The sequence below is a fragment of the Tachyglossus aculeatus genome, chromosome X1 (assembly GCF_015852505.1).
Source record: "Tachyglossus aculeatus isolate mTacAcu1 chromosome X1, mTacAcu1.pri, whole genome shotgun sequence".
NCBI classification, from domain to species: domain Eukaryota; kingdom Metazoa; phylum Chordata; class Mammalia; order Monotremata; family Tachyglossidae; genus Tachyglossus; species Tachyglossus aculeatus.
The window spans coordinates 43,588,488-43,616,140 of record NC_052101.1 but is presented as its reverse complement, the minus strand read 5'-3'; the positions used below and the strand labels follow the sequence as shown (position 1 = coordinate 43,616,140).

Genomic DNA, 27,653 nt, shown 5'->3' with positions numbered 1-27,653 from the left:
TGAGGAGTTTCTGCCTGATGCGCAGATTGATTGGTAGCCATTGGAGATTTTTGAGGAGGGGAGTAACATGCCCAGAGCATTTCTGGACAAAGACAATCCGGGCAGCAGTGTGAAGTATGGATTGAAGTGGGGAGAGACACGAGGATGGGAGATCAGAGAGAAGGCTGATGCAGTAGTCCAGACGGGATAGGATGAGAGCTTGAACGAGCAGGGTAGCGGTATGGATGGAAAGGAAAGGGCGGATCTTGGCAATGTTGCGGAGCTGAGACCGGCAGGTTTTGGTGACAGCTTGGATGTGAAGGGTGAATGAGAGAGCGGAGTCGAGGATGACACCAAGGTTGCGGGCTTGTGAGACGGGAAGGATGGTAGTGCCGTCAACAGAGATGGGAAAGTCAGGGAGAGGGCAGGGTTTGGGAGGGAAGACAAGGAGTTCAGTCTTGGACATGTTGAGTTTTAGGTGGCGGGCAGACATCCAGATGGAGATGCCCTGAAGGCAGGAGGAGATGCGAGCCTGGAGAGAGGGGGAGAGAGCAGGGGCAGAGATGTAGATCTGGGTGTCATCAGCGTAGAGATGGTAGTCACATCTTTAAACTCCCTTCTCCCGCAGGGTTGCCCTCAGTCATGTTTACAAATGTATCTGGTCTTTTAAAAATTGGTGCAAGATTTCTTAATCCCCAAAGTTTAGCTATTGGTGGAGAGACTGTATCTTCTTTATCTATTGTGGTATCATGCATATTGGATTGTCAAGGGGTTGAACAGTAACGGCTGCTCTCCTGGGTTGTGTGATTCATGGGTACCCCAGGCGTCAAACCACAATGAATTTAGATGTATGTATAGTAGTATAATGGTAATCTGGGGTAGTAAAAATAGTAGTATTTATTAAACACTTGCTGTATGCAGGGCGTTGTACTAAGTGATGGGACAGAATACGCAGTTGGAAATTATACAGAGGCCCCATCTCTTGAAGGTGCTCACCATCTAAAAATGTCTGTACTCCACTTTCATACTCAAAGTCCTCCTTCTATATCCTTGATGAAATGCAGATCATAGGACATAAGGGTCTCTTCCAAAATAGTATTCCCCCAATCATATTTATTGAGCGCTTACTGTATGCAGAGTACAGTATTTAGTCCTTGGAAAAGTACAGCAATAAACAGACACATTCCCTGCTCACAACAAACTTACAGTCTAGAGAAGCAGGGTGACCTAGTAGATAGAGCATGGGCCTGGGAGTCCACAGCCCCTGGGTTCTAATATCTGCCTTGCCACTTGTGTGTTGTGTGACCTTGGGCAAGTCATTTAGTGTCTCTGGGCCTCAGTTACTTCATCTGTTAAATGGACATTAAGACTGTGAGCCCCATATGGGGCATGGACTGTGTTCAACCTGATTAGCTTGTATTTACCCCAGAGCTTAGTACAGTGCCTGGAACATAGTAAATGCTTAACAAATATAAAAAATATCAAGAGCATCTATATAGAAAAGCAGAACCACAGTGATTTTAATAACACAGAAAGAGCTCAACAGTTAGCCCTTAAAATACAGTCCAACACTCAATGTCTGGATATCTGTAAAGGGGAAGGCCCTCAGTAGTTAGTAGTAGCAGTTGTAGTCAGGGCAATAGCATTTATTGAGCCCTTACTGTGTGCAGAGCACTGAACTAAGCACTGGGAAAGAATACCCAGGTGGGAATTAGACACAGTCCCTGACCCTTGAGGGGCTCACAATTTTAAAACACAACTTGAAAGCTTCAAAGTAATTGGTGGGATGATTTTCCAGGACAGCTGGTAGAGAAGGGTATCATCTGGGAAACTAAAGGGAAAAAATACATGTGGAAAAATTGGAATGTGAAAGACAAGAATCAAAAGCACCCTGGTTGGAATGTGGCAAGCACAAGAAGCTTCTGTGCACAGAGCATGAGGAGTCAAGACTCAACATGACATGCTGAGTTGTAGGAGGAAGCCTGGAGCTGCTCAGTTATCGGCACAGAATGCAGGCTTAATGCACTTTAAAGACCTCGTTAATAAGAAGCATCCTACAGCCGACTTGGACCCTGCTTAGTTTGGCTGTGCTATGTCTGACTCTGACACATCTGCAGATTCTGTCAGACCATTACAAATAACCAACACACTACAACATCAAGATTTTGACTCGTGTTGGATTGTGTGTGCCTCTCAAGTCATTAATAATTCAGGCTGGGATCATTAACATACCTATATAATGTTGCCCAGCAGTAAGCAACACAGAAATTAATTGCATCGTCGTACCAAGTGATAATGATATTTTTAATCAAGGGAGCAAGTTTTCTTTTTGGGGCTCCATAACAGAGCAATGTGTTGTTTTTTAAAAAAAATCCAGGTTTAGTCAAATAAAAAGGATCATTAAGTGAAATTAATTATGTGGGTAACTTTAAATTCATCTGTTTTCAAAGTTGCTGAACTCCTGTTACTATATCTTTAAAACAAATGTTTTTGGTCAGCTGTGTGAGAAAATCAGAGTATCATTCATTGAAACCAACCAGTTACAGGGGGAGCTACCGTTTTTCAAATATCGATTGTATTGTGCTCTCCCAAGAGGCGTAGTATAGTGCTCTGCATGCAGTAAGTGCTCAATAGATACTATAGATTGATTGAAATCCATTCCTCAACAATTGACAGGCAAAGAAACCTATCAATACCATTTGGGAGAAAGATTTTGTGTCATGTTTGGCATCTGGGAAAAGTCGTGGGATTGAGTAATTTGAGGTGATGAAAAGCAGAGGGAAGAAAAGTGGAGGTTGGTGGTCCTGTCTAACACTATACTGTTTTGCATGCACAAATGAGATAAAATGGGAAGAGTAAGGAGGAGAAAATAGAAAGTAATGGTTCAATAAATGATGGCTAATAGTAGTAGGGTAAGGGTAGGGTAAGAGGAGCACTGTGGTCCAGTGGGTAGAGCACAGACCTGGAGCCAGAGGACCTGGGTTCTAATCCCAGCTCTGCCACTTGTCTGCTGTGCGACCTTGGGCAAATCATTTAACTTCTGTGCCTCAGTTTCCTCATCTATAAAATGAGGATTTAGTCCCTGTTCTTACCTCTACTTCGACTGTTAGCCCCATGGGGGACTGAGATTTTGCCCGACATGATTAACTTGTATCTACTCCAGGACTTAAAACAGTGCTTGGCACATAGTAAGCGCCTAACGAATACTACATTAATTGGTTTCAAAGGCTACTTGAGTTAGAGAGTTTGATTATTCTTGGGGGTGGGGGTGGGGGTTCAAGCATTCTCTTCTAGTTAAGACTTGGACTCTGAAGAGAACTGAGCATTTGATATTGAAGAGAAGCAGAGATATAGTGGTTGAGAAAAGGGAAGCAGCTTTGTAGGTTGTATCTTAGTTAATTGAAAATGGATTGAAATCAGTACATTATGGGAAGACTGTTATTGATGATAATAATAATGATGGTATTTGCTAAGCACTTACTATTTGGCAGGCACTGTACTAAGTGCTGGAATGGTTGCCAACAAATCAGTTTGGACAAAGTCCATGCCCCACATAGTGCTCAACAGTCTCAATCCCGATTTTACAGATGAGGTAACTGAGGCATAATGAAGTGATTTGCCCAAGGTCACACAGCAGACAAGTGGCAGAGCAGGATTAGAACTCAAGACCTTCTGACTCCCAGGCCCATGCTCTATCTACTGTACCATGCTGGCAACAGTATCCTGATTCTCTGCCACTTTCCCTATCTGTAATGAATTTTAACATCCATCTCCCATATTAGATTCTAAGTTTCTTGAGGCCAGGGTCCATATTTACCAGTTCTATTGGATTGTACTCCACTTGGAACAATCCTCTAAACTGAAAGCTCATTGGACCAAGGAATGTGTCTACCAACTCTGTTGTATTGTACTCTCTCAGACACTTAGTTCAGTGCTCTGCACAGAGTAAGTGCTCAGTAAATATCATTGATTGATTGCTCTGCACACAGTAAGCACTCAATAAATATCTCTGATGGATTAGCTCCATGAGCTGCTGCTATTTCATATCACTTGTAGGAGGACTCTTGCCTGTTCCTTGATTTATTGGGGTTTCTGACAATCAAATAAGTGTGGTTTTAACCTTATTTTTTTTTAGAAATGTCACGTAATTGGCTCTGAGGTTGGAAATATCCATGATTCTACCTGTTTCAGAGGGCTTCTGTTTTTTGAAGAATTTGACATCTGTTGATAACAGAAGCAAAATTTTGGCATACACTATGGTGGAGTTCTAAACCCGCATAGCTAAAATCCACTAACATCCCTAGAGGCTCCACTATATTTCATTTTGTATGAGAGAACTTTCACTGACTTGTGCTAATGTAGTACCATCTGAATGATTTTGCATATGTAACAAGCAGCTTTTAGAATGTGCCTCTGATTTGCTGAGGTCCTTATTTCAAATCCACAAAAATCACAGACCCATACATTAGATACAGATATTTTGAATATTTGATCATCTGTATCTTAGCCTTTCTCAAGGGCCTTTTGTATGCTAAATAGTGTTCTAAGCATAGAGGGTAATTAGAGGACAAGACATATGTCTATAACTGTAGATGATGAGATTTTTTGAAAGGAAGAAAAGACGAAGAAGCAAAATAGATTAGAGCCCAAATGATATAAGTCTAGCAGTGCATCTCCAACTTCAACAAGTGTACACAAAAGTGCTAAGCAAGTAATTAGAGCGACTAGACATAAATCAAAATCTAGAACTTAATTGGGTGTATTCTAACTTCCTGCGATCCTTAGGCATTTACTTAACACCCCATCCCAACTAAGGAAAGCAAGGCTAGCACACCTGCTGTCTGTGCCTTTATGAGAACTTAAGAAACACCTTACTAAACTGGGCCAATCGGTAATCCAAGCTGGTAGGCTCATCTATAATGGGCCAAAAGAATGTTGAGGAACAATGGGCTAAATTGCCCTCTATGACCTCCAACCCACGGTTAGGGAGGTACCTCCTGATAGCCCAAACTTTTCCCTCTAATAACCAATATGAACCTAAATGCCAAGTGTTCATTGAAACTCTTTTCAAATCTGTTAATGTTTCCTTCCAAGAGAAGCTGCATGGCACAGTGGAAAGAGCATAGGCTTGAGAGTCACAGGTCATGGGTTCTATTCCTGGCTCCACCACTTGTCAGCTGTGTGACTTTGGGCAAGTCACCTAACTTCTCTGAGCCTGTTACCTCATCTGTAAAATGGGGATTAAGGCTGTAAGTCTCATGTGGGGCAACCTGATTACCTTGTATCCCCCCAGTGTTTAGAACAGTGCTTGGCACATAGTAATCGCTTAACAAATGCCATTATTATTATTATTACTACTTCTGATAGTTTGGGGAACAAGAATTCTGTGTTTGCCCTTCAACATATCCTCTGTCAGCCTTGGTCTTTTCAGACTGAAGATCCCTAATCTTTTCAATCTCTCTTCATACGGAAGCTACTCCACTTCCTGGAAAAGTGTAAATAATGGGGAGCCCCAGGGACTGATGCTAGGTCTGGTTTCATTTAACGTTTTCATAAATGATCTGGAAGAGGGAGTGCACAATGAGCTCTTCAGATTTGCAGATGGCACTAAGCTTTACTGGGTGGTGAAATGCTTCGCTAATGGGAATTTAGAACCCTGGGACAAATGCCTGGTAAAGATAATTCTGGGTGCCAAGCAAGTGGGCAGAGTGCCTGCTGTTCATCTCAGATTTCCCTGATTTGAGATTGTAAAGTACTGTCGTAATGAAAGGCCTCCTTCTTCCATCTCTTCAGGGCCTTTGGGGCAATCTTTGGTATTTTCCCAACTCTATACCAAATGACTTGAGCTCAGAACCTTCCTTTGTTGGCCAAATAGGGTGTTTATACATTTAACAGGCAATGCCAGCACATGAACAATTGAGAGTTTTATAGACCTTTTGCCTGATGCACAGTTTGGGATGCAGATGAATGTTTGTGTAGCTGTTTTGGGTGACAGAAACAAGGGCCATCTATCCAGAAAATGTGTATCCCTCAGAGTACGATCCTGCTGACTCTGAATGTGAATGTGTCAAACTTGGAAGATATGTGGTGATATTAATGCCACCACACCATATGTATTTACAGTAGTTCACTTTTATTACTGTTTATGCAGTTACATGTATAGCTTAATTTAAACCATGTGTGCAGTGTGGTGGAGCTTATGTGCTGTGGGAACCTAAAATTATGTATTTCCTGACTCCTGTTTCTAAACCTTCAACTTTCCCATAATAATCACCCACTGTAACTTTTTTTATTTATTCTTTGTATACTTGAATATGTAGTTTGTGTGTTTTCCCCCCAAAAATTCCATCAGCTGCATTTGCATTTTGCAGTGGACAAAATGCTGTCGATCTTAGGCGAAGGCAGTCATGTGTATGAAATCCAGGAACTTAAACTACAGAAAAAACAATCTCCAGAAGTGGTCACGTGTTCTCACAGAGAAGGAGGGAAAACTGCCCAAAAGTCCAGAGTTATATTTTGGGGACAAATTTAAAGTCTTAATGATTAACATCAGATGGAACAATGGAGATCCCACCCTTTAAACTCGTGAAGGCCAAAATCATATTCATCATACAACAGCTAGGCACTGGATTGCAGTTCAAGTGTCCTCATGCAAACCCGGCTATCATCTTCATGCCAATCAAGATTGGGGAAGGCATAGACGGGGAGTTTCCCTCCTGGGCATTATTGCTCTCATCGGTATTTTTCTTTTGCTTTCCTCCTAGCGTTGCTAATAACCATAAGCAGAATTTAATGACTGTGGCCAACTTGGGTGTGGTGTTTGGCCCCACACTGCTACGACCACAAGAAGAAACAGTGGCAGCCATCATGGATATCAAGTTCCAGAATATTGTCATTGAGATCCTGATCGAAAACCACGACAAGGTAACCAGAGTCTCTGTGTGACTTCATTTCCGTTAGAAAATTGACTTCAGGTGGAATTGGCATGTGGTTCAATCTCTCAGGGGTCTGTCGGTGATTCATCGTCTTCTGAAAGTCAGAAATTAGCTTCTCCTCCACTAAAAAGAAAAATGTCTGGGATCTGGGATTGAAAATCAATGTGTTCAGTTTCACTGCTACTCTCCAGCTCATTCTGTTTGTATCTCCCAAGCTCACCTCCTACCTGTACCTCACTCTCAACCCTCCCACCTCAGTACTCTTGCTCTTGTTGTTCTCCTGGCCTGGAACTCTCTTCCCAAATCAACAGATCTCCCTTCTCCCAAAGTCAAAGGCCCTACTAGAATCCCACCTCTATCTTATTCAGCCACCGGTAGCACTTACATATTGATGTATTCTCTCCACCAGCACTACATATCAATTAATATAAAATATTAATATAAAATAAATCAATGAATATATTATGTATGTATCTGGTCCTTGAGGCTGAGCTTGACCCATAGAAGGAAACTTAGTCTCTAGAATGCCCAACCTGTTAATGTCTGCAAATTGAGCAGAGAAACTGGTAGTTTGTGATTTAGTTCACTTTTTACAAGATTTCACTTTCTTCTCGTGGTCTCGAATTGAGAATGCATATATCGGTTGGGGCCCAGTGCTGCAAGCTGAGGAGTTTGAAATTCAGGTCCAAACCTTGTGTCTGTCTCTAGAGGATCAACCCACAATAGTCTATAATTAGAAACGCAGCTTTACCTCACCATTTGACATTTTGCTACAGAAGCATACTAGTTAGCTAGAAATGTCACTGTTCTTTATACCCGTCCAGCATCTTTCTAGACCATTTTTTTCAAAAGCCATATGTTCTAACTATCCAAAGTACACAATTCCACAGGCTCTTTTACTGAGTCCTGTTTATCAGGGAATAGCGCTAGCCATCCAGCCTGTAGACTTTCAAATGAAGACGATCCACTTTATTTGCAGGCTCTGGCACATCCACACACAGCTCCAGACAGACAGTGCCTGAGGATCAGTACAAATCCCCTACTGAGCCTCTCCTTTTCCAGCGAACCCACATGCATTTCCTTTCATTGATGGCTCAGCGGATTCTACACGCACAGACCCGCACTTGGCCAGGCTAGCCGAGCACACCAACCTCATGCGACACGTGGCATGGCAGCAGAGAAGCACTGTAATTCATCTCCCCAGACGGGGCCTGGGAAGTAGGAGTGAGAGGATTGGCACAAGCCTGTGGAATAAAGAGCTCAGGAGGAGATGGGGAAGATGGGAGAAGGCTATGGAAACTGAACTCTGAGACTTAGAAACAAATTTCCTCTCACGTGGCCAACCAACACCTCCGCCTGTATCCAACCCAAGTGAGCCTGACCTCGTACCATTTGGACCAAAGGGATAAGATAGGCTAATTGGAAATCTGAGGGTAGGCCAAGGTTTGGGTCAGGTTTGCAGTCACCCCCGAAGTTGGTAGGGAAGCAGCCTGAAGCGGCCTGGTCTAGTGGAAAGAGCACGGGACTGGGTGTTGGAGGACCTGAGTTCTAATTCCGTCTCTGCTGTATTCCTGCTGTGTGACCCTGGGCACATCACTTAACCTCTCTGTGCCTGTTTCCTCATATGCAAAATGGGGATTCAATACCTGGTCTCCCTCTTACTAGTCTAGGTATTTAAGTGCTTACTTTATGCCAAGCACCGTACTAAGCGCTGGGGTAGCTACAAGATCATCAGGTCCCACGTGGGGCTCACAGTCTAAGTAGGAACAAGTTTTAAGTCCCCATTTTGCAAATGAGGTAACTGAGGCACAGAGAAATGAAGGGACTTGCCCAAGGTCACATAACAGACAAATGGCGTACCTGAGGTCAGAACCAAGTCCTCTGAATCCCAGGCCTGGGCTCTTTCCATTAGGCCATGCTGCTTTGAGACTGTTGGTTGAAAGCATTGCTTCAGTGCTAGTGAGTTGACTGTTTCATGATCTCTCTGGGAATCTCGTGCTGACATTTGATGTTAAGTATGTTTCACAGGTAACACTAGTGAAGTAGTGATGATGATGATGGTATTTGTTAAGTATTTACTATGTGCCAGGTGCTGTATTAAGCGCTGAGGTGGATATAATAAATTTAATCACTTTTTTTTCAAGCCTTTAATTTTTTTTTCCTTTACAACAGTTAGGTATATAGCAATTCAACCTGTTTCCTTTCATAACTGAGTGAGTGGCAGTGATATTTGCAAGATTAACTAGGAGCTATAATCTATTAAAAAACACTAGGAAGAGCAGTCTGACAATGCTGTGATCATTTAACAAAAAAGATTAGAATGGTAAGGACACAGTAATTATGATTGTCATGTAATTTTATAAGATTACAATCAGTACATAAATACGTTTTGCAAAATGATCAAATCTTTTACTTCTACATGCAAAACATCCATAAATTTAATTAACAAAAACATTTCTATCACTCTTTCTCTAACATAAAGATATCGTGTTTATGTTGAAATCCCTTTTTAAAATGGCCAGAAAACCCAATATGGCCTTTGAAATGAATTGTGAAATGTAAATTATTAATTTGTAACAATGTGAGATGAAAGAAGTGAACTTTTAGCCAACTTTAAAAAAACCACAGGAAATTGTATATTCAGTCATGCTCCCTGCAAGAGCTAGGTAATGTGATTATGTAAGGTATTTAATGTATCTGAATATGCAGTTATTTTAGTATTTTCTTACTAAGTAATAGTATATTTCAGGAAGATTTCAGTCATGATTGAGAAGCAGCATGGCCTAATGAATAGAGCACAGGCCTGGGTGTCAGAAGGACCTGAGTTCTAATCCAAGCTCCCCCACTTGTCTGGTGTGTGACCTTGGGCAAATCACTTAACTTCTCTGTGCCTCAGCTGCCAGATTTGTAACAGGGGATTAGGACTATGAGCCCATGTGGAACAGGGACTGTGCCCATTGTTGGGTAGGGACTGTCTCTATATGTTGCCGACTTGTACTTCCCAAGCACTTAGTACTGTGCTCTGCACACAGTAAGCGCTCAATAAATACGATTGAATGAATGAATATAAGCCAAACAAGTTGGACACAGTCCCTGTCCCACATAGGGATCGCATTTTACAGTTGAGGTAACTGAGGCCCAGAGAAGTGAAGTAACTTGCTCAGGGTCACACAGCAGGCAAGTGGCAGAGTCAGAATTAGAACCCATGACCTTCTGACTGCCAGGCCTCTGCTATCTCCACTATGCCATGCTGCTTTGCTTAGTACACAGTAAGGGATTCAGTAAATACTGATGATAATGGTGAAGCTTCTCCAAGTGAAAGATATGTGTTCAGGAAAAGGTCAAAGCCATATAATTTAGCCGTATACACTCTGCCACACTGTACTACTCTGTTGCATACTGTACTAATCTGCCGTACTGTACTACTCTCCCATACTGTAGTACGCTGTTGTACTGTACTAAGCTGTCATCCTGTACTACCCTGTTATACTGCACGATTCTGTCGTACTGCACTATCCTCTGGACTGTGAGCTTGCTGTGGACAGGGAATGTGTCTGTTGTTATATTGTACTCTCCCAAGCGCTTAGTATAGTGTCTTCCACACCGTAGGTGCTCAATAAATACGATTTAATGAATGAATATTATCTTACTGTACTACCATCAAACTTTAGTCATACAGTACTGCTTTGTCTTGCTTGTCACTCCTGTCATGCTGCACTACTCTGTACTGTACTACTCTAGTCATACTGTACTATTCTGTTATAGTGTACTACACTGTCATATTTTACTCTCCCAAGTGCATAGCACAGTGCTCTGCACACAGTAAGTGCTCAAATACCACTGATTTTTATAGAAAGGTGAACTCCACATCATCTCATAGCCCATCAGCCAAGTTTGAAGCCTGAAGTCCAGGCATTACCTGGCTCTGTTTCACAGACTACTGAAAGCCGAACTGGCCTTTAGATTCTGTTTTCTACTTCTTTGTTCTGTAGGGCACTGTTACTCGGTGAATTTTCCAAGTAGCAGGCTTTGGGGACAGCTTTAGGTTCCATGTTACTGATTAAAACCTTTGATTGTGCAGAGAGTTTTCTGAGTGTAGGTTGGTATGGATATACACCGTATGGGTATACACCCCTTTCCCCCAACCCACGCCTTTATCCTACATATTCAAAGGTGATGCCACAGGCAGTAAAGTTAATGTATGGGTGCAAAAGTTGTTGAAAAGGCCAATGGATACTACCAACCACACTTTGACCTATTCGCTCTTTACAGTTCCTGGCACTGCTTTGGTTTCTTGAAACTTCGGTTCCTTTCATGACTTCACTAATTTAATTTGTTTTGTCTGTCCTTGTTATCTCTCAGATTTTAACTGTGATGCCACAGTTGTCCAAGGCTGTCATGTACTACTGTTTTAATGTGTTTCCTTTTTACTCCTTGCATTTTGAAGCACCGTTTCAGTTCTCTGTATAACAGTTGTTAGGGTATCCCATTGTCCTCCGTCTCCTCACATATTCCAACAGTGAAGTTTTATTGATGTGGTTAGAGTTTGAAGTTAGTAGGTGGACTTAGTTGTTTGTGGTCACACCTTCCCACTTGAGTTGCATAGAACCTCTTGGTGAGACTGATGGAAGCATTCTAAAGAGCTGAATCTGGAGTTTGTGATGAGTCCCAGTCTCATAATTTCTTAGGAGGTTGGACAACACTAAACTCTAGAATTTGAGTTTGGTCTGAAGCCCAATACCCTCAAATCTGACAGAAGAATATACTGTTCTTCTTGATTCAGTTTCTACTTTCTTGTTTATCTGATATCTGTTTATCTGTTACGATATTGAACGGTAACTTCCACTGGTGGCTTTCAGTTCTGTGTTGCTGATTAAAGCTTAAAGTTACATGTGAGGCCTCCCTGATGCAGGTTGATGCACTACCTTGGTTTTATTTAGACTCGTCATTAGTCCAAAACACTTTCCAGAGGCTGTAAAACAGTTCACAGTTCCCTGCATTCTTCTTGAGGCCACAGTTATCCCCATATAGCCACTCTTGAATGACTGTCTTCATATCTAATCTGCTGCTCAGCATATGGCAGCTGTGCCGTGCTGTGGTCTGAAACCACATGGCTGTTCTCAGAGGAAATGGTTAACAGTATTATTCAGTATTTGGTCCAGAAGGACACTTACTAGGATTTTGTCAATAGTGGAGAACAGGGAGGTACTCTTACAATTCTCAGAGTGTGATCTTTTGACTCAGTGGATAGACGGGAGTCAGAAAGACCTGAGTTCTAACCCCACTCTGCCCCGTGTCTGCTGTGTGACCTTGGGCAAGTCACTTAATCTCTCTGAGCCTCAGTTACCTCATCTGTAAAATGGGGATGAAGAGTGTGAGCCCCATGTGGGATGGGGACTGTGTCCAACCTGATTGACTTGCATTTATCCCACCACTAGAACAGTGCTTGGCATATAATAAGTGCTCAACAAGTAGCATAATAATAATAAATTATTATTATTATTAAAATTGTAAATAATGACCATCTTTGGGAGCCTCTGACATTTCCTTCAGGTTCTATTTTTTGAAAAGGATGTAGAGAAACAGAGTGCCCAGAGAATATTCAGAGGTTAGTCCTGGTGGGGAAAGGTTAACGGAATTTGTTTTGGGCAAGGAATGAGTCTATCAACACTGTTGTACTCTCCCAAGCACTTAATATAGTGCTCTGCACTCAGTAAGCACTCGATAAATATCATTGATGATGAATTGGGGTTGTTTCTCTTAGAGAAGAAAAGGCTCAGGAGTGACTCAAAGTGGTCTTCAAGTATTTGAATGGTTTTTATGAAGGAGGATTTTGACTGTTAATTCCTCAGTAAACTGAGTAAGAGTAAGTGTGTTTATATTAAAGTGGGAAATATTTTGGTTGGGCATAAGGAAGAGCATCTTGACTCTTAGGGTTTGAAAACACTGGAATAGGCTACTGAGGGTGGATCAAGCACTCAATACAGTGCTTTGCACACTATAAGTGCTCAATATACGACTGAATGAATGAATGTCTAGTATTTCCACCAGATATTGGCACTTCAGTGAACCACAAGCCTTGAAGCTGGGGTCCTGACCCATTTGATTGCTTAGGGCATCTTCCAAAACTAGGGTTGAAGGATTCAGTACATCACCATGCTGCCAACTGACTGTGAATTAGATACTTTAAGCAAACAGGTTCTGGTTTGCAGTTGTAGCAGGACCACTATTGAGAGGTCCCCCAGATTTTTTCACTCTCTTGAAATCTAGTTAGGCCTATTTGCAGGAAAGGAGGAAGAATTAATTATTGCTGACTTTTTTCTCCTTCTTAAAGTAGAACATTTACAACCCTGCCATGATCAGAACCCCTGCCCAATCCAACGATCCTCTTGGTTTCCTTTCAGGCAAGGGGATTTTTTTTTTCAGTATCAGCTTTCCAAGGGTTTAGGCAAGTTAGAGATGGGGAAAGAGGAGCCATTTCAAAAAGTCCCTTTTGCCTGCTTTTCGTAGTGTTGGGTAAATTCAAAATTTCAGTCCAAGCAGTTATTTGATCTCCTTTGCAATGCAAGCTCAAGTGCAAAATAGTGTCAGGAAGGACACAGATGGTCTGGAGCAACTGTGACTTATTTGTTTGTCATAAAATTACTTCCTTGCTTAAATCAGGTGAGGGGTGTGAGTGTCTGTGTACACGGATATGCTTTTGCCAGAATTGATTTAAAGATGACTATCGAGCTTTCGCAAAATGACATATGATTTACTCATCAATCAATCAATCGTATTTATTGAGCGCTTACTGTGTACAGAGCACTGTACTGAGCGCTTGCACTGTACTAAGCGCTTTACTCATCCTATCTGTCAAGAGGAATGCAATATGCAATTGCAAGAAGGTTACATTATTGCAGAGCCCTGCATTAAGGAAAACACATAAAGGTACTCATTGTATGTAGCTAGACACATGAACATTCAATCAATGGTATTTATCAAGTGCTTACATTATGCAGAGCACTGAACTAAGCACTTGGGAGAACACAATGCAACAGAGTTGGTAGACATGATTCTTGCCCACAAGGCCCTTACAGTAACTAGCTCTCTTCCTTCCGTCAAAGCCCTACTGAGAGCTCACCTCCTCCAGGAGGCCTTCCCAGACTGAGCCCCTTTTTCCTCTCCTCCTCCCAATCCCACCTTCTGCCCTTCCTCCTTCCCCTCCCCACAGCACTTGTATATATTTGTACAGATTTATTACTCTGTTTTACTTGTACATATTTACCATTCTATTTATTTTGTTAGTGATTTTGACACCTGTCTACATGTTTTGTTTTGTTGTCTGTCTCCCCCTTCTAGATTGTGAGCCTGTTGTTGGGTAGGGACTGTGTTGCCGCCTTGTATTTCCCAAGCGCTTAGTACAGTGTTCTGCACATAGTAAGCCTTCAATAAATATGATTGAATGAATGAATATTAGAGGGAAAGATTGAAGTTAACATAAATTGCAGATAGGGAAAATGGGAGAATACAGGGACATGTACATAAGTGCTTTGGGGCTGGGGAAATAGTTCCTAATTCTACCACCATGTTTTATCCAAAACACATAGTGAAAACACGTGTTCAGACAGAACTAAGTGTTCTCAGCTCAGAGGAGTAGACACTGATAACCTTTGAGCTGTTAAGCTGTGAAGATTAAAGTAGTTTTGTGCCACTGAGGACCTCTAAACAAATTAATGACTTGATCCATATGACCATCCCCCGAACTTTATAGCAAATGATTTTCTGGGGATGAAGATAACAGCAATAGAAAACGGGTTTACCATTCATTGTTCAAGCCAAATCCCAAACCTCCTTAGGATGATATTTCTCTCCAGTACATTTGTGTTAATTTGAGCTGATTTGATTTAGCTGAAGTCTTTTGACAGATGTTGGTAAGTTGCCAGGTGTATAATGTTTATTGCACCTATTCTGCCGTTGAAATACACTAGGTTTGTTGGGTTGTTTTTTGGTTTTTTTTTTTGGCCTGCTACTGGATGTATATACCCTAATAAAAAGCAGTTGATTTGAACAATTCCTGGCAAATGACAGATGTTTGGCAATTGTGTTACATTTCCCTAGGAACTTGGAGTGACTCTTCTGGTAATACGATTGTTGTCAGGCAGAAAATAAATATTGCTCATGATTATGATATCATAGCCACTAGTGGTGCATTTTTTACTTTGTAGCTTTAACTTTCTTTCCTGGGAACTGAGTCATCAGTTCTGAGTTTACCTGGGTAGAATTGCCCAGTGCCCACCCCTTGCAGGTAGATGACATTGTAAAGCAAGTTGTCGGCACTGTCACATTAGGGTTATTCTTTTGTAAGAGGGCACCCCAGAAGCATTACATCCCATGAGTATGACTTTATGGATATATTTTAAATTTGTTCTCCTCCACCAAGTCCCAGTCATGAGACTCCTGTGATGCTCTCCAACATCAGTAAGACGTTTTTAAATCTTTTTACATGGGAGGCTGTGTGTTTGGGGTTTTTTTGGTGGGTGCAGGAACTTGAAGCTTCCCCAAATGGATCTGTACATAAAAGCCTGTTTAGATTTCCAGGCACTATTATGGACACCCTCCCCAAATACTAATTGGGATCAGAAACTTTTCTTCAGAGGATTTTAGCATGCATCCCTGTCTGCTTACCCAGTGATTAGTAGAGATGTCTATATATGCATAAATATAATTACTCTTCAGTTTTGAAGATGACGCTTCAGATGGCTTAGTCCTATGCACACACACGAGTGTGTGTGTTTGTGTCTGAAAAGACTGGAGAGTGGCCAGTACTCTATTCTGCATCGTATACTCATGAATGCACCTCTATACTGCTTTGACTAGTGTTCCTTACAATGACTCTCTCTGTTTATGAGACTTCCAATCAGAAAGAGTAATATTTCTGGTCTCGTGGTCTCTAGATGTTGACTCTTGGGTCATATTGTTTGAGGCTGTTTTATTATATCTTTAGATATTCACTTTCACATAGGTGTCCCATTTTAATTCACTACTCAGCCTTAGCTTCACATGGCTCGGAGGATGTTGTCATTATACTGATATTAATTGTGTTTCTCATCTGTAAGGCACTCTCCTTCAAAAGCCATGCTCTATCTAAAAAAACTCACATTTTTCTGTCTCCTCATGGCTGCCAGAAGCCCAGACAGACTCTGGCCCATTTCTCATCAAGTTAACTGAGGGCCTGAAACCTCCAAATTCCCTATCTGAATAATAACTAGATTGTGAGCCTCCCAAGAGACAGGAACCATGGCTCATTCCCACCTGCATATTTTTTTCCCAACGCTGAGTACAGTGCTCTGCACACAGTAAGCACTTGATAAATACTTTTACTATTATCGTTTATCTTAACCTGATGTTTAGGACAAATGGCTCAAACAGTGCTTGTTGGTCTGGAAGACATTTCACAATCTTCTTGCTCTTATGCAGCAATAGGACACCAGATGGAAAATTATAAACTTAGGTGACTTTGGTCCTTGTATCTGTGTCTCCAACACAATTTTCACCATTCTCATGATGCATCATCTCTTTTCTTTATTCCTCTGATGTGGATTTTAAGCTCATTATGGGCAGGGAGCAGTTCCACTAACTCTGTTATCTTCTACTCTCCCAAGTGTTTAGTGCCTTGCTCTGCACAAGGTGCTCAATAAATAATGATTGATTTAAATCCAGAGATGTCAAAACTATTACTGATTTGTGACCTTTTTCACTGGGAGCTCTGTGGCTTAGTTACTGGATGCCTTCTCTCTAGTTTGGCAGGCAGTTAAAACTGTTTTTTTACTATGCCCCTCATGATACACAGGGGCTCAGAACTTGGAAAAAAAATGAAGTTTGGAGAATTTAGGAATAAATTTGTGTTATATACATAATGTTATCCATATATGTGTGCTTGTAAGATATGCATTCACTTCCACAAGAACATAAGCAATACCTTTTTTGGGTCACACCACTGTTTGTCCTCAATAATCGGCATATGGCTGCTAATGTTCACAAGCATTCTGATAAGCATCTGCCTGGGCTTGGATAGTAGGGTGGAAAATCCCAGCATCTTAAAAAAACATTGAAAATGAGAGGATGGACTTAATAACATCTTCAGCAAATACTCCTGTGCAAATTTAATGTACATTTTGCAGTGGTTTAAAGAATAGTTCAATAAGGCAGTCATATTTAAAAATTCCCCTCCCAGGACCTCAGTGAGAATCAAGTTTACCTTAAAACTCTAGTCAAAAAGATTAAGAAAATAATAAAATGCCCTTCCCACATTTAGGATTTGGAGAGACAGTTGGGGAGTAGAGAGAGAGATAGCAAAGGAGGGCATGGTGAAGGAGCAGAGTGTGAGTGAGGGGTCTTTCCATGGCTCCCAACTGATCTTTCCCTGGGCTTTTTGGAGCTGGGTATTGATTTGTTTTTATCATATTTACACTTATGCTGTGTCAAGCACTGTTCAAAGTGCTGGGGTAAATACAAGTTTATCAGTTCAGTCATAGTTCCTGTCCCACGTGGGATTCGTGGTCTATGTAGGAGGGAGATTGGGTTTTGAATCCCATTTTACAGTTGAGGAAACTGAGGCATAAAGAAGTTAAGTTTCTTATCCAAGGTCACACAGGAGACGGGTGGCAGAGTGAGGATTAGAACCCAGGTTCTCTGACTCCAGGCCCATGCTCTTTCCACTAGGTCACACTGCTTGATCATCCAGAAACTCATCCAGCCACTGCTCAGGAGCTTCTTGTAACCAATCACCATCTTTGCCACATTGAAAAGGCGACCAGTGCCCCATTTTTTACAATGTCAAAGCAGTGGGCTGTAGGGCACTCATTATTTGAAAACTTTTATTCCTGGGATACTTCTCCCCATACCCACCACGCCTATCGATTCCCATCCCTCTCCCTACCTCCCCACTCTGTCTTATTCTTGGCAATATATCAGATCTTCCTCTTGGCAACATAGCAATTAGCAGGGTGGGGGAGAGCACAGTGGAAATTCTGGGAGATGGAGGAAACTGGCTCACCCAATTCAACTACTGACAACATAATTTGCTGCTGCCCCCACCAGATAACTGATAGAATTCTGCAGTTCGGGTTTCCCATGTACTCCTAAGACCTTTTTCTTGACCTCCAGGCAGTCTGGATCCTCTCAGCCCTGGCCCAGCTCCACTTGTGCCCTGCACATGTGCCATGGGCATTTATGCTTGAGAGAGAGAGAGAGAGAGGAAGTATGGACATTTTGTAGAGATTCACCTTGGGTCAGCTGCTGGCCTGGTTTTTTTTGCGGGGGAGGAGAATGAATGTGCACTCTGCTCATGGGCACTGAGCTCTTCTAGGCCTGTTTTCTCAGAAGAGCAAACAGAGAGCTGGGATGAGTCAGGGACAGACCCAAGGTCATGGAACCAATCAGTGTCAGAATCCAGGCTAAACTCATGACCCCGCCATGTCACCGGGAACTAGCCATGTGTTATTGGAGAGGACTCCTGGGTCTGCAAGGACAAGGATCTTCTTGCTAAGGAAGTAGGAGAGAGTGCATGCAAACTGCTCCGTGGTGAAAGAATGAAAGCATTTTTCTCCCAGTTCTCAAGTTGCATTGAAAATTGTTGTCCCTGGCACTGGCCTCCATTTCCTCCTTGGCCCACTGAAAAACTTCTTTTAATGCAATTGAGCCTCTGGTGCCTCTGCTCAACCCATACACTCTGTTGGAACCAGTCGGTCAATTGTATTTATTGAGTGTCTACTGTGTGCAGAGCACTGTACTATGCACTTGGGAGAGTACAATATAACAATGACTGACACATTCCCTGCCCACAACAAGTTTACAGCCTAGAGGAAGAGATAGACATTAATATAAGAAAATGAACTACAGATATGGACATGAGTGCTCTGGGACTGGGAGGAGGGATGAATAAAGGGAGTAATTCAGCCTAGTGCAGAAGGAAGTGAGAGAAGAGAAATGAGGGCTTAGTCAGGAAAGACCTTGGAGGAGTTGTGCCTTCAATATCCAGGTAGGACAGATGTCGTTGAGAACACAGTTGATTAAGGGCAAGCACGTGAAGTTAGTTACTTTCATTTCTGATGTGCCTATATTTGATTTTTTCCTCCACATTTGATTAATGTAAACTTGGTGTTCTCTGAACCTGGGGTTGCTTAATCCATCAAGTTTCTTTTTTAAAATGAGATAGCCACACTTAATGCCAACTTGGCATATCACAGTAAATTGCCCCATGAAACCATATGGTGCAATCTTGAAAAATGGGTATTTGTTATTTATTTAAGTCCTACTATGTTCTAAGCTCTGGAGCAGAAACAGTATAACCAGATACATCATTCTTGTCCCATTTGGTGCTTGCAAGCTAAGAGTTTTGGAGAGCAGGTATTATCTCACCATTTTACAGATGAAGGAACTGAAGCACAGAGCAGTTAACTGACTTGCTCAAGATCACCCAGTAGCAGAGGTGGGATCATTCATTCATTCAATCGTATTTTTTGAGCACTTACTGTGTGCAGGGCACTGTACCAAGAACTTGGGAAGTACAAGTTGGCAACATATAGAGACGGTCCCTACCCAACAACGGGCTCACAGTCTAGAAGGGGGAGACAAAGAACAAAACATAACACGTGGACAGGTGTCAAGTCATCAGAATAAATAGAAGTAAAGCTACATGCACATCATTAACAAAATAGAATAGTAAATATGTACAAGTAAAATAAATAGAGTAATAAATCTGTACAAACATATATACAGGTGTTGTGGGGAGGGGAAGGAGGTAGGGCAGGAGGGTGGGGAGGAGGAGAGGAAAAAGGGGTATCAGTCTGGGAAGGCCTCCTGGAGGAGGTGAGCTCTCAATAGGGCTTTGAAGGGAGGAAGAGAGCTAGCTTGGCGGATGTGCGGAGGGAGGGCATTCCAGGCCGGGGGAGGACGTGGGCCGGAGGTCGACGGTGGGACAGGCGAGAACGAGGTACAGTGAGGAGGTTAGTGGCAGAGGAGTGGAGGGTGCGGGCTGGGCTGTAGAAGGAGAGAAGGGAGGTGAGGTAGGAGGGGGCGAGGTGATGGACAGCCTTGAAGCCATGAGGAGTTTTTGCTTGATGCATAGGTTGACTGGTAGCCACTGAAGATTTTTGAGGAGGGGAGTAACATGCCCAGAGCATTTCTGCACAAAGATGATCCAGGCAGCAGCGTGAAGTATAGATTGAAGTGGGGAGAGACAGGAGGATGGGAGATCAGAGAGGAGGTTTATGCAGTAATCCAGTCGGGATAGGATGAGAGATTGAAACAGCAGGGTAGCGGTTTGGATGGAGAGGAAAGGGCGGATCTTGGCGATGTTGCGGTGGTAAGACCGGCAGTTTTTGGTGACGGGTTGGATGTGAGGGGTGAACGAGAGAGCAGAGTCAAGGATGACACCAAAGTTGTGGGCTTGTGAGATGGGAAGGATGGTAGTGCCGTCAACAGTGATGGGAAAGTCAGGGAGAGGGCAGGGTTTGGGAGGGAAGATAAGGATTAGAAACCAGGTTTCCTGACCCTTAGTCTCATGCTCTTACTTGGTTCTTTTAAGGCATTTATCAAGTGCTCCCTCTATATATTGGCACAGGCTTAAATGGGATCATATGGGACAAAATCCCGGTCCCACACAGATTCTTCTGACAGTGAGAATGGAAGCTCAGCTTGCTGTTTCTGGGGTTTGCAGATTACCCAGAAATCCTGACAGTTTTCCTTTGGTTTCTCTATCCTAGGTCAAAGCTATTTCTCATTTCTAGACTGTAAGCTCACTATGGGCAGGGAATGTGTCTGTGTATTGTTATATTATGCTCTCCCAAGCGCTTAGTATAGTGCTTTGTATACAGTAAACGTTCAATAAATCCAATTGAATGAATGAATGACAAGGAGGCTGCCGACCAACGCCAGCTATTTATGGTAAGACAGAGAGACTACATGCTGATCTCACACCAAAATGAATAGGCTGGGAAGTCTCTGGAGAGCACTCTGCCAGGATGCAGCAGTGTGTGTGAAAGCTAGTTGTGGACTGGGAACATGTCTACCAACTCTGTTATATCATACTCTCTCAGGCGCTTAGTGCAGTGCTCTCCACACAGTAAGCATTCAATAAATACTATTGATTTAAGCTGATCAGTCACATCAACTTTTCACCTCACACTTTGGAGCTCCTCCGTCCCGGTCTATGTCCCCTCATCTGACAACCTGCCCCGGCCAGCCGTCTCATCGGGGCTGGTGCCAGAGACACAGTTTCACCCCCACCCCCCCCCCCCCGCCCCTGACAAAACCTTGGAATGAGGCATCACTTCCCTCTGCTACAACTGTCCTCCTGGGTTCTGGGGTGGGGGAGGCAGCTGGGAAGACGGGCTGAGGGGATGGGAGACACCTCCCAGGAAGACTGAGCACCTTCCTGCGTCACCCACATAATGTCAGGTGGGGCCATACCCACGTCCATGGCTTTGGCCTGCTGCTCAGTGACCTCCCTTTCATTTGAAGGGTCCAGGAGTCAATAATAATGATAATGATAATTATGGTATTTGTACCATTGGTACCAGACACTGTACAAGTAAATCAGATTAGACACAGTCCCTGGAGTTCACAGTCTCAACCCCCATTTTACAGATGAGGTAACTGAGGCATGGAGAAATGAAGTGACTTACACAAGGTCACACAGCAGACAAGTGGCGGAGCCAGGTTTAGAACCTCTGACCTTCTAATTCCCAGGCCTGTGCTCCTGGGAATGCCATGCTACTTCTCACTAGGAGTTATGGGGCACGTGATACATGTAAGCCAGTCAGGAACTAAAAAACTAAGCTAGAGGAAAGCAGTAATTCCATCTAAGCACAGAGATGTTTAAGTCCTTTTTTAGGTAGAAACCAAAAAAAGTGGGGTGGGGGTACTGCTTCAGTTCATTCTGTTGAAAATTCCATTCCCCTTAGGAAAAATATGATAACTCTTTTGCAGACAGCTGTTTGAAAGTTTCAATAAACTTCACAAGCTGGCGGGCATCATTGGAATCTGAAGACCTGCCAACCTTTGGAAAGCAGCTGTTCTGGCTGAAATAATTTGGTTTCTTAACAATCTCATTCTTTAAAAAATAAAAAATAAAAACACACCAAAACTTCTTGATTGTACATTTTGATTTCATAGCCACATACTAATTTCCTGAGATCCCTGAGAGTCTTGGAAAAAAAATAAAGAAAATAATCAATCAATCACATTTGAGTGCTTACTGTATGTAGAGCTCTGTACTGAGTGCTTAAGAGAGCAAAATATAACAAAGTTGGAAGACATATTCCCTGCCCACAAGGAGCTTACAGACTAGAGGGTGGGACAGAAATTTATATAAATAAATTGTGGATATGCACTCGAGTGCTGAGAGGGTACAATTCCAAAAGCTAGGGTGATTCACAAGGGAGAGGAAGAAAAGGAAATGAGGAATCATATCCTCACCTTCATCCCCAGCTCTAGAAAGACTTATTGATGACAGGAACAAGGTGGCAGGTAAGGCTCTTATTTGAAAGATATCTCCACTTGGAGCTCAATGTTTTAAGAAAGTTTTGGAGAAGTTGGAGAGAGTCCAGAGACAGAAAATAGAACACACAGAGGAACGGTTCAAGGAATTTGGAATGTTGAGCAAGAAGGCAGGATGGCAGGGTGATATGCTTGCTAGATCTCTTTAAGGTTTTTAAGGGTGATTACAAAAAAAATGATCAGTTATTCTTCACCTTCCCGGAAAATAAAAATGAGATGAACTTGAATTGCAGCAGGAGAAATATAGAAAAGCTGTGACCAGTTGCTAAGCACCAGAACCAGCTGTCGAGTGAGAATGTGGGATCCCACGCCCTTGAGGCCTATCTTAAATAATTTGTACGGTCCTGCTTGGAGGTCAGGGAAAGGGTGCTTGAGCTATCTTCCAGCTCTCGGGTAACTTTGTGACTTCTTAGGTGTTCCAAGTGGCTTTGAATTTTCTCCCTTGTTTATGGAAGTGTGTGTGACCTGCTTGTTATCTGTTCATTTATAGATATTTAACACCGTGCCCGAGATGCCTCAGACAAATGCGCTCTTGCATTTGTCTCGGAAGAGAAGCAATGACTCAAAGCCACCATCTTGCAGTGAAAGACCCTTAACACTTTTTCCCACAGGCCAGTCCACCGAAAAACGTAAGTACCCCTCTTGCATGCAGCATTCTGTTAGGGTGTTTCCAGCTCCTGGCCTTGTTTCAGAGTGCAAAGATACCTGACTTCTTTTCCTGGAGCATTGGGCTTCTGTGCATTTTCATCACGGCATTTTCTAGTTCCATTCCAGCGTCTACTTGAAAGTAGAGGAAGTTCATTTAGAGCTGTATAAAGGCTCAGGAGATAGGATCCTGGATCCTCTTTCACCCACTGACATTGCTTGGTGGTGGTAGTAGTAGTCGTAGTAGTAGTAATGATGGTATTTATTGTACAGTAGAGTGCATGTCCTAAACCCATGGAAAAGTCCAACAGAAGCATGAGACACATTCCCTGTCGACAAGATATTTCCACTCTAATGGGGAAGTTAATTAATAATTAACACATATAATTTTCAGATCTCATTTTTAACATCTCAAAGTGGAAATAACAACAACATTGAGGCCCCTGTTCTGCAATGTGCTATAGATTCCTTGTTCATTTAGCAGCTCCTTTTTTTCTAAAGATTTGAAAATGCCCAACACAGATTATGGCACAGGAAGTGAGCTGTTTACCCTGATTTTATCAGCAAGCGGAGAGGTTAAATAATTAAAGCTCACTGGGATCCACTGATTTGACATTTGTGATCATATGGCTGTCATTTGTGACATTTTGTGATCATTTGGCCATGTTAACAGGGCCTCAGTTAGCCAGTGCTGAGGATATGCAAAGGCAACTGGGATTCAGCGGGAGAGACAAAGCACGTCAATCCAGACCACAATCCCTCCAGATATTAAAATGAAAGAGGAAAAAAGACTGAGAGAAATCCAAAAGTAAAGCCCCTCCACATCCCATCCAGAGTCCCCTGCTTCTTTGCCAGCTTTAACAGTCTAGTTTCCACTCCTGTGCTGTATGGTGGCTGTTCTCTCCAAGGTCATTAATGACCCCTTCCTTACCAAATTAAATGGGCTCTACTCCCTACTAATCTTCCTTCTCCTCTCAGGTGCCTTTGACACATTGGACTACTCTCTCCTCCGGGAAGTGCTACCTAATATTGGTCTCACCATCCAAACCACTGTCCTAAGAGTCAGAGCACCCGAGTTCTAATTCCGACTCTGCCACTTGCCATCTATGTGAACTTGGGCAAGTCATTTCATTTCTCTAGTCATTTCATTTCTCTTGGCCTCAGTTTCCTCAGCTGTAAAGTGGGGGATTCAATGTGTGTCCTCTTTTCCACTTTGTGAGAATCCATGGTGGACAGGGATTGTTTCTCTGACCTGATTACCTTATATTTCCCCCAGTGCTTAGTACATTGCTTGTAACATAATTAGCCCTTAAAAATGCCATCATATTTCACTTCTGGTTTTCCTCCTACTTCTCTGGCCACTTTTTCTCAGTCTCTTTTCCTGGATCCTCTTCTGTCCTTCACCCTCTAACTCTGGCTGTTCCTTGGACCTCTGTTCTATATCTCTGTTTAGTCTTCTACTTCCCAAGTACTTAGTAGAGTATGCTGTACCCAGTGGTTGCTCAAAATAAATGAATTTATTACTACTAACACTTAAGTTGGAAACTGGACTCTTCTTCTTCCTTCCCAAATCCTCCCTTCAACCTAAAGTCTCCAGTCCAGTTAGCAACATTACTGTTTTCATTGCTTTCAATGCTTGTTAACTTGGCATTATCCTTGGGTCTTAGCTCTTTCAACTGACCGTTTTTCCTCCTCAGTATTTCCCACCTCCGCTCTTCCTTTCCATCCAGATGGCCCCCACTCTGGACTAGGTGCTCATGGCCTAGTGGATGAGTATGGGCCTGGAAATCAGAAGACATGGGTTCTAATCCCCGCTCTGCCACATGTCTGTTGTGTGATCCTAGGCAAGTCACTTAACTTCCCTGAGTCTCAGTTCCCTCATCTGTAAAATGGGGATTAAGACTGTGAGCCTCATGTGGGATGGGGACTGTGTCCAGCTGATTATCTGGTACCTACCCCAGCACTTAGCATATAGTAAGCTCTTACAAATAGCACAATGATTATTATCATTAATATCATGTCCCTGTTTTACTGCTATATCAGCCTCTTCACTGGCCTCCCAGGCACCAGCTGTCCCCATCTATACTTCATTCTGCTTTGCTTAGGTAATCATTTTAAAGATGATTTGCATGTATCACATTAGACAGAAACTCTTTTTTTTTCTTAACGGTGTTTGTAAAGCATTTACACTGCCAGGCATTGTTCTAAGCACTGGGGAAGATACAAGGTAATCAGGTTGGACACAGTCCATTTCCCACATGGGACTCTAAGTCTTAATTCCCATTTTACTAATGAGGTAATTGAGGCACAGAGAAGTGAAGTCACTTGCCCAAGGTCACACAACAGTCAAGTGGCAGAACTGGGATAAGAAGCCAGGTTCTTAGTAATTATTGATATGGTATTTATTAAGTACTTACTATGTGCCAGACACTGTTGTAAACTCTGGGGTAGATAGAAGATAATTAGGTTGGACACAATTCCTGTCCCACATAGGGCTCACATTCTTAATCCCATTTTGCAGCTGAGGGAACTGAGGCCCAAAGAAGTTAAGTGACTTGCCTAAGGTCATACAACAGAGAGGTGGCGGAGGCAGGATTAGAACTCATGACCTTCTGACTCCCAGACATGGGTCCACTAGACCACCTGCTTCCCGAGATTGATTTTAAGGCACTTCATCAGCTCTCTCCTTTGTACCACTCTCTTTTCCCACTGTACCCCAGCTTGCCTTTCTTCAAAGCTCACATCTCTTTTCCTCTTTCTCAGCTCTCTCCCCTTGGGCTCCTGGGTTGTGCTCTTTCCCCTGCCTGGAAGTCCCTCCCTTTTCAAATCCGCCAGACCACAACTCTCCCAATCCTCAAAGCTCTTCTGAAATCCCTCCTCCTCTAGAAGACTATTCCTGATAAAGTTTTCTATTTGCCCAAGATACATTCTCCCTACCATCATCTCAGCACTTTCACCCCACTTTAGCATTTCTGCGCTCATTTCATCTCGTCACCCTTTTGTACATATAGTGTACATACCCTAATATTTGAGTATGTACTTCTCTTATTTGTGAACTGTTTTATGTATGTGTGTCCGTTTAGATTGGAAGATCCTTGTCTTCTACTATTATGGTAGTCTCCCAAGCACTTGTTTCAGTGCTGTTCACCCAGTATATCGTCCTCCATATTAGAAGACACCACTGATGGGGAATTTTAGGTGTGACCACATCTTTAGTTGAAAAGGCCAATGGGAGATCCCCAATCCCGGCTACATTGAGCACACAAAAGGACTGTCCTTGTAGTATGGTCGTATTTGATGTTCACAGGACCTTGTCTCCTCGCAAACAGTGTACTAAGCACCGGGGTAGGTAAAAGACAATCAGGTTGTACACAGTACCCGTTCCATATGGGGCTCCAACTGTAAGAGGCAGTAGGCTTTAATCCCCATTTTACAGATGAGGAAGCTGAAGCCTAGAGAAGTTAAGTGACTTGCTCAAGGAAACACAGTAGAGAAGTGGCCTACCAAGCCCATTCATGCTCTTTCCTCTAGGCCAGACTGCTTCCCAATGAAGCTGCCAAGCTTTTGCTCAAAAAGTGCCATTCTTTTCGTGATAGCAATTGCCCCATGCTGGCCTGTCCTCAGCTGTCAAATCCCAGATTTCAACTGGAATGCAGTATTGTCTAAAGGCTTTGGTTCTCTGTGTCCTTAAAATGCTTTCTCTGCCCTCCCAGCTTTCGGGTTTTCAAATTGCCACTCTCTAGCCAACAGTTGTCTGAGGATCCTGCTGTACTTCATTTTCACACGGCTTCACCACTAAAAGACTGAGAGCATTCCAGAGCTTCAGATAGTCGATCATATTTTTTGAGTGCTTACTGTGTGCAGAGCACTGAACTGAGTGTTTGGGGGAGTACAATATAACATTAGAACAGATACATTCCCTGCCCACAATGAGCTTACAGTCCATAGGGAGAGACAGACATGAATATAAATAAATAAATGATAAATAATAAATTGTTTGCGTTTTTTGTCTTGCCAGTTGTTATTGAGCATGGCCCATAAATGTGTCAGAAGGAATGGCCCAAGGAGCCAGATGTGGCACATGCATTAGATTTAGACTCGTTGTGGGTAGGGAATGTGTCTGTTTATTGTTGTAATGTACTCTCCTGAGGACTTAGTACAGTGCTTTGCACACAGTAAGTACTCAGTAAATTTGATTGAACGAATGAATCTGTCTTGCAGCCATTGATAAGGCTGGGAAACACTTCGGCTCTGTAGATTTTCACTTTGGTTTGGAGCCAGACACTATACTGACCATCTCCCAGAGGATATCTTAGCCTTATTCACATCTTTGGTCAATGTGCTGCCTAGATTAGACTTCTTTAACTGAGTTTAGCTCTGTGTGACTAGTATAAATCTCCGGGTTTGACTTCAGCAGTGCAGACTAATACATCACCTCGGTCTAATGCCAGCTTGATTCGGTTAATCTGTTTACAATCATCTAATAATAATAATAATAACAAAGATGGCATTTATTTAGCACTTGTTATGTGCAAAGCACTGTTCTAAGAG

At 42.6% G+C, this 27,653-nt stretch overlaps 1 protein-coding gene across 2 annotated transcripts in view; it reads left to right on the top strand.

Annotated features, from left to right (window-relative positions):
- The window catches only part of ARHGAP26 (Rho GTPase activating protein 26), a 488,708-nt gene that overhangs the window by 355,513 nt on the left and 105,542 nt on the right, over window positions 1–27,653 (top strand). For both annotated transcript variants that reach the window (XM_038739982.1, XM_038739983.1), the window contains exons 18-19: window positions 6,744–6,903; window positions 22,948–23,086. In XM_038739982.1, coding sequence (XP_038595910.1) covers window positions 6,744–6,903; window positions 22,948–23,086 — 299 coding nt within the window. The remainder of the gene's footprint in view (window positions 1–6,743; window positions 6,904–22,947; window positions 23,087–27,653) is intronic.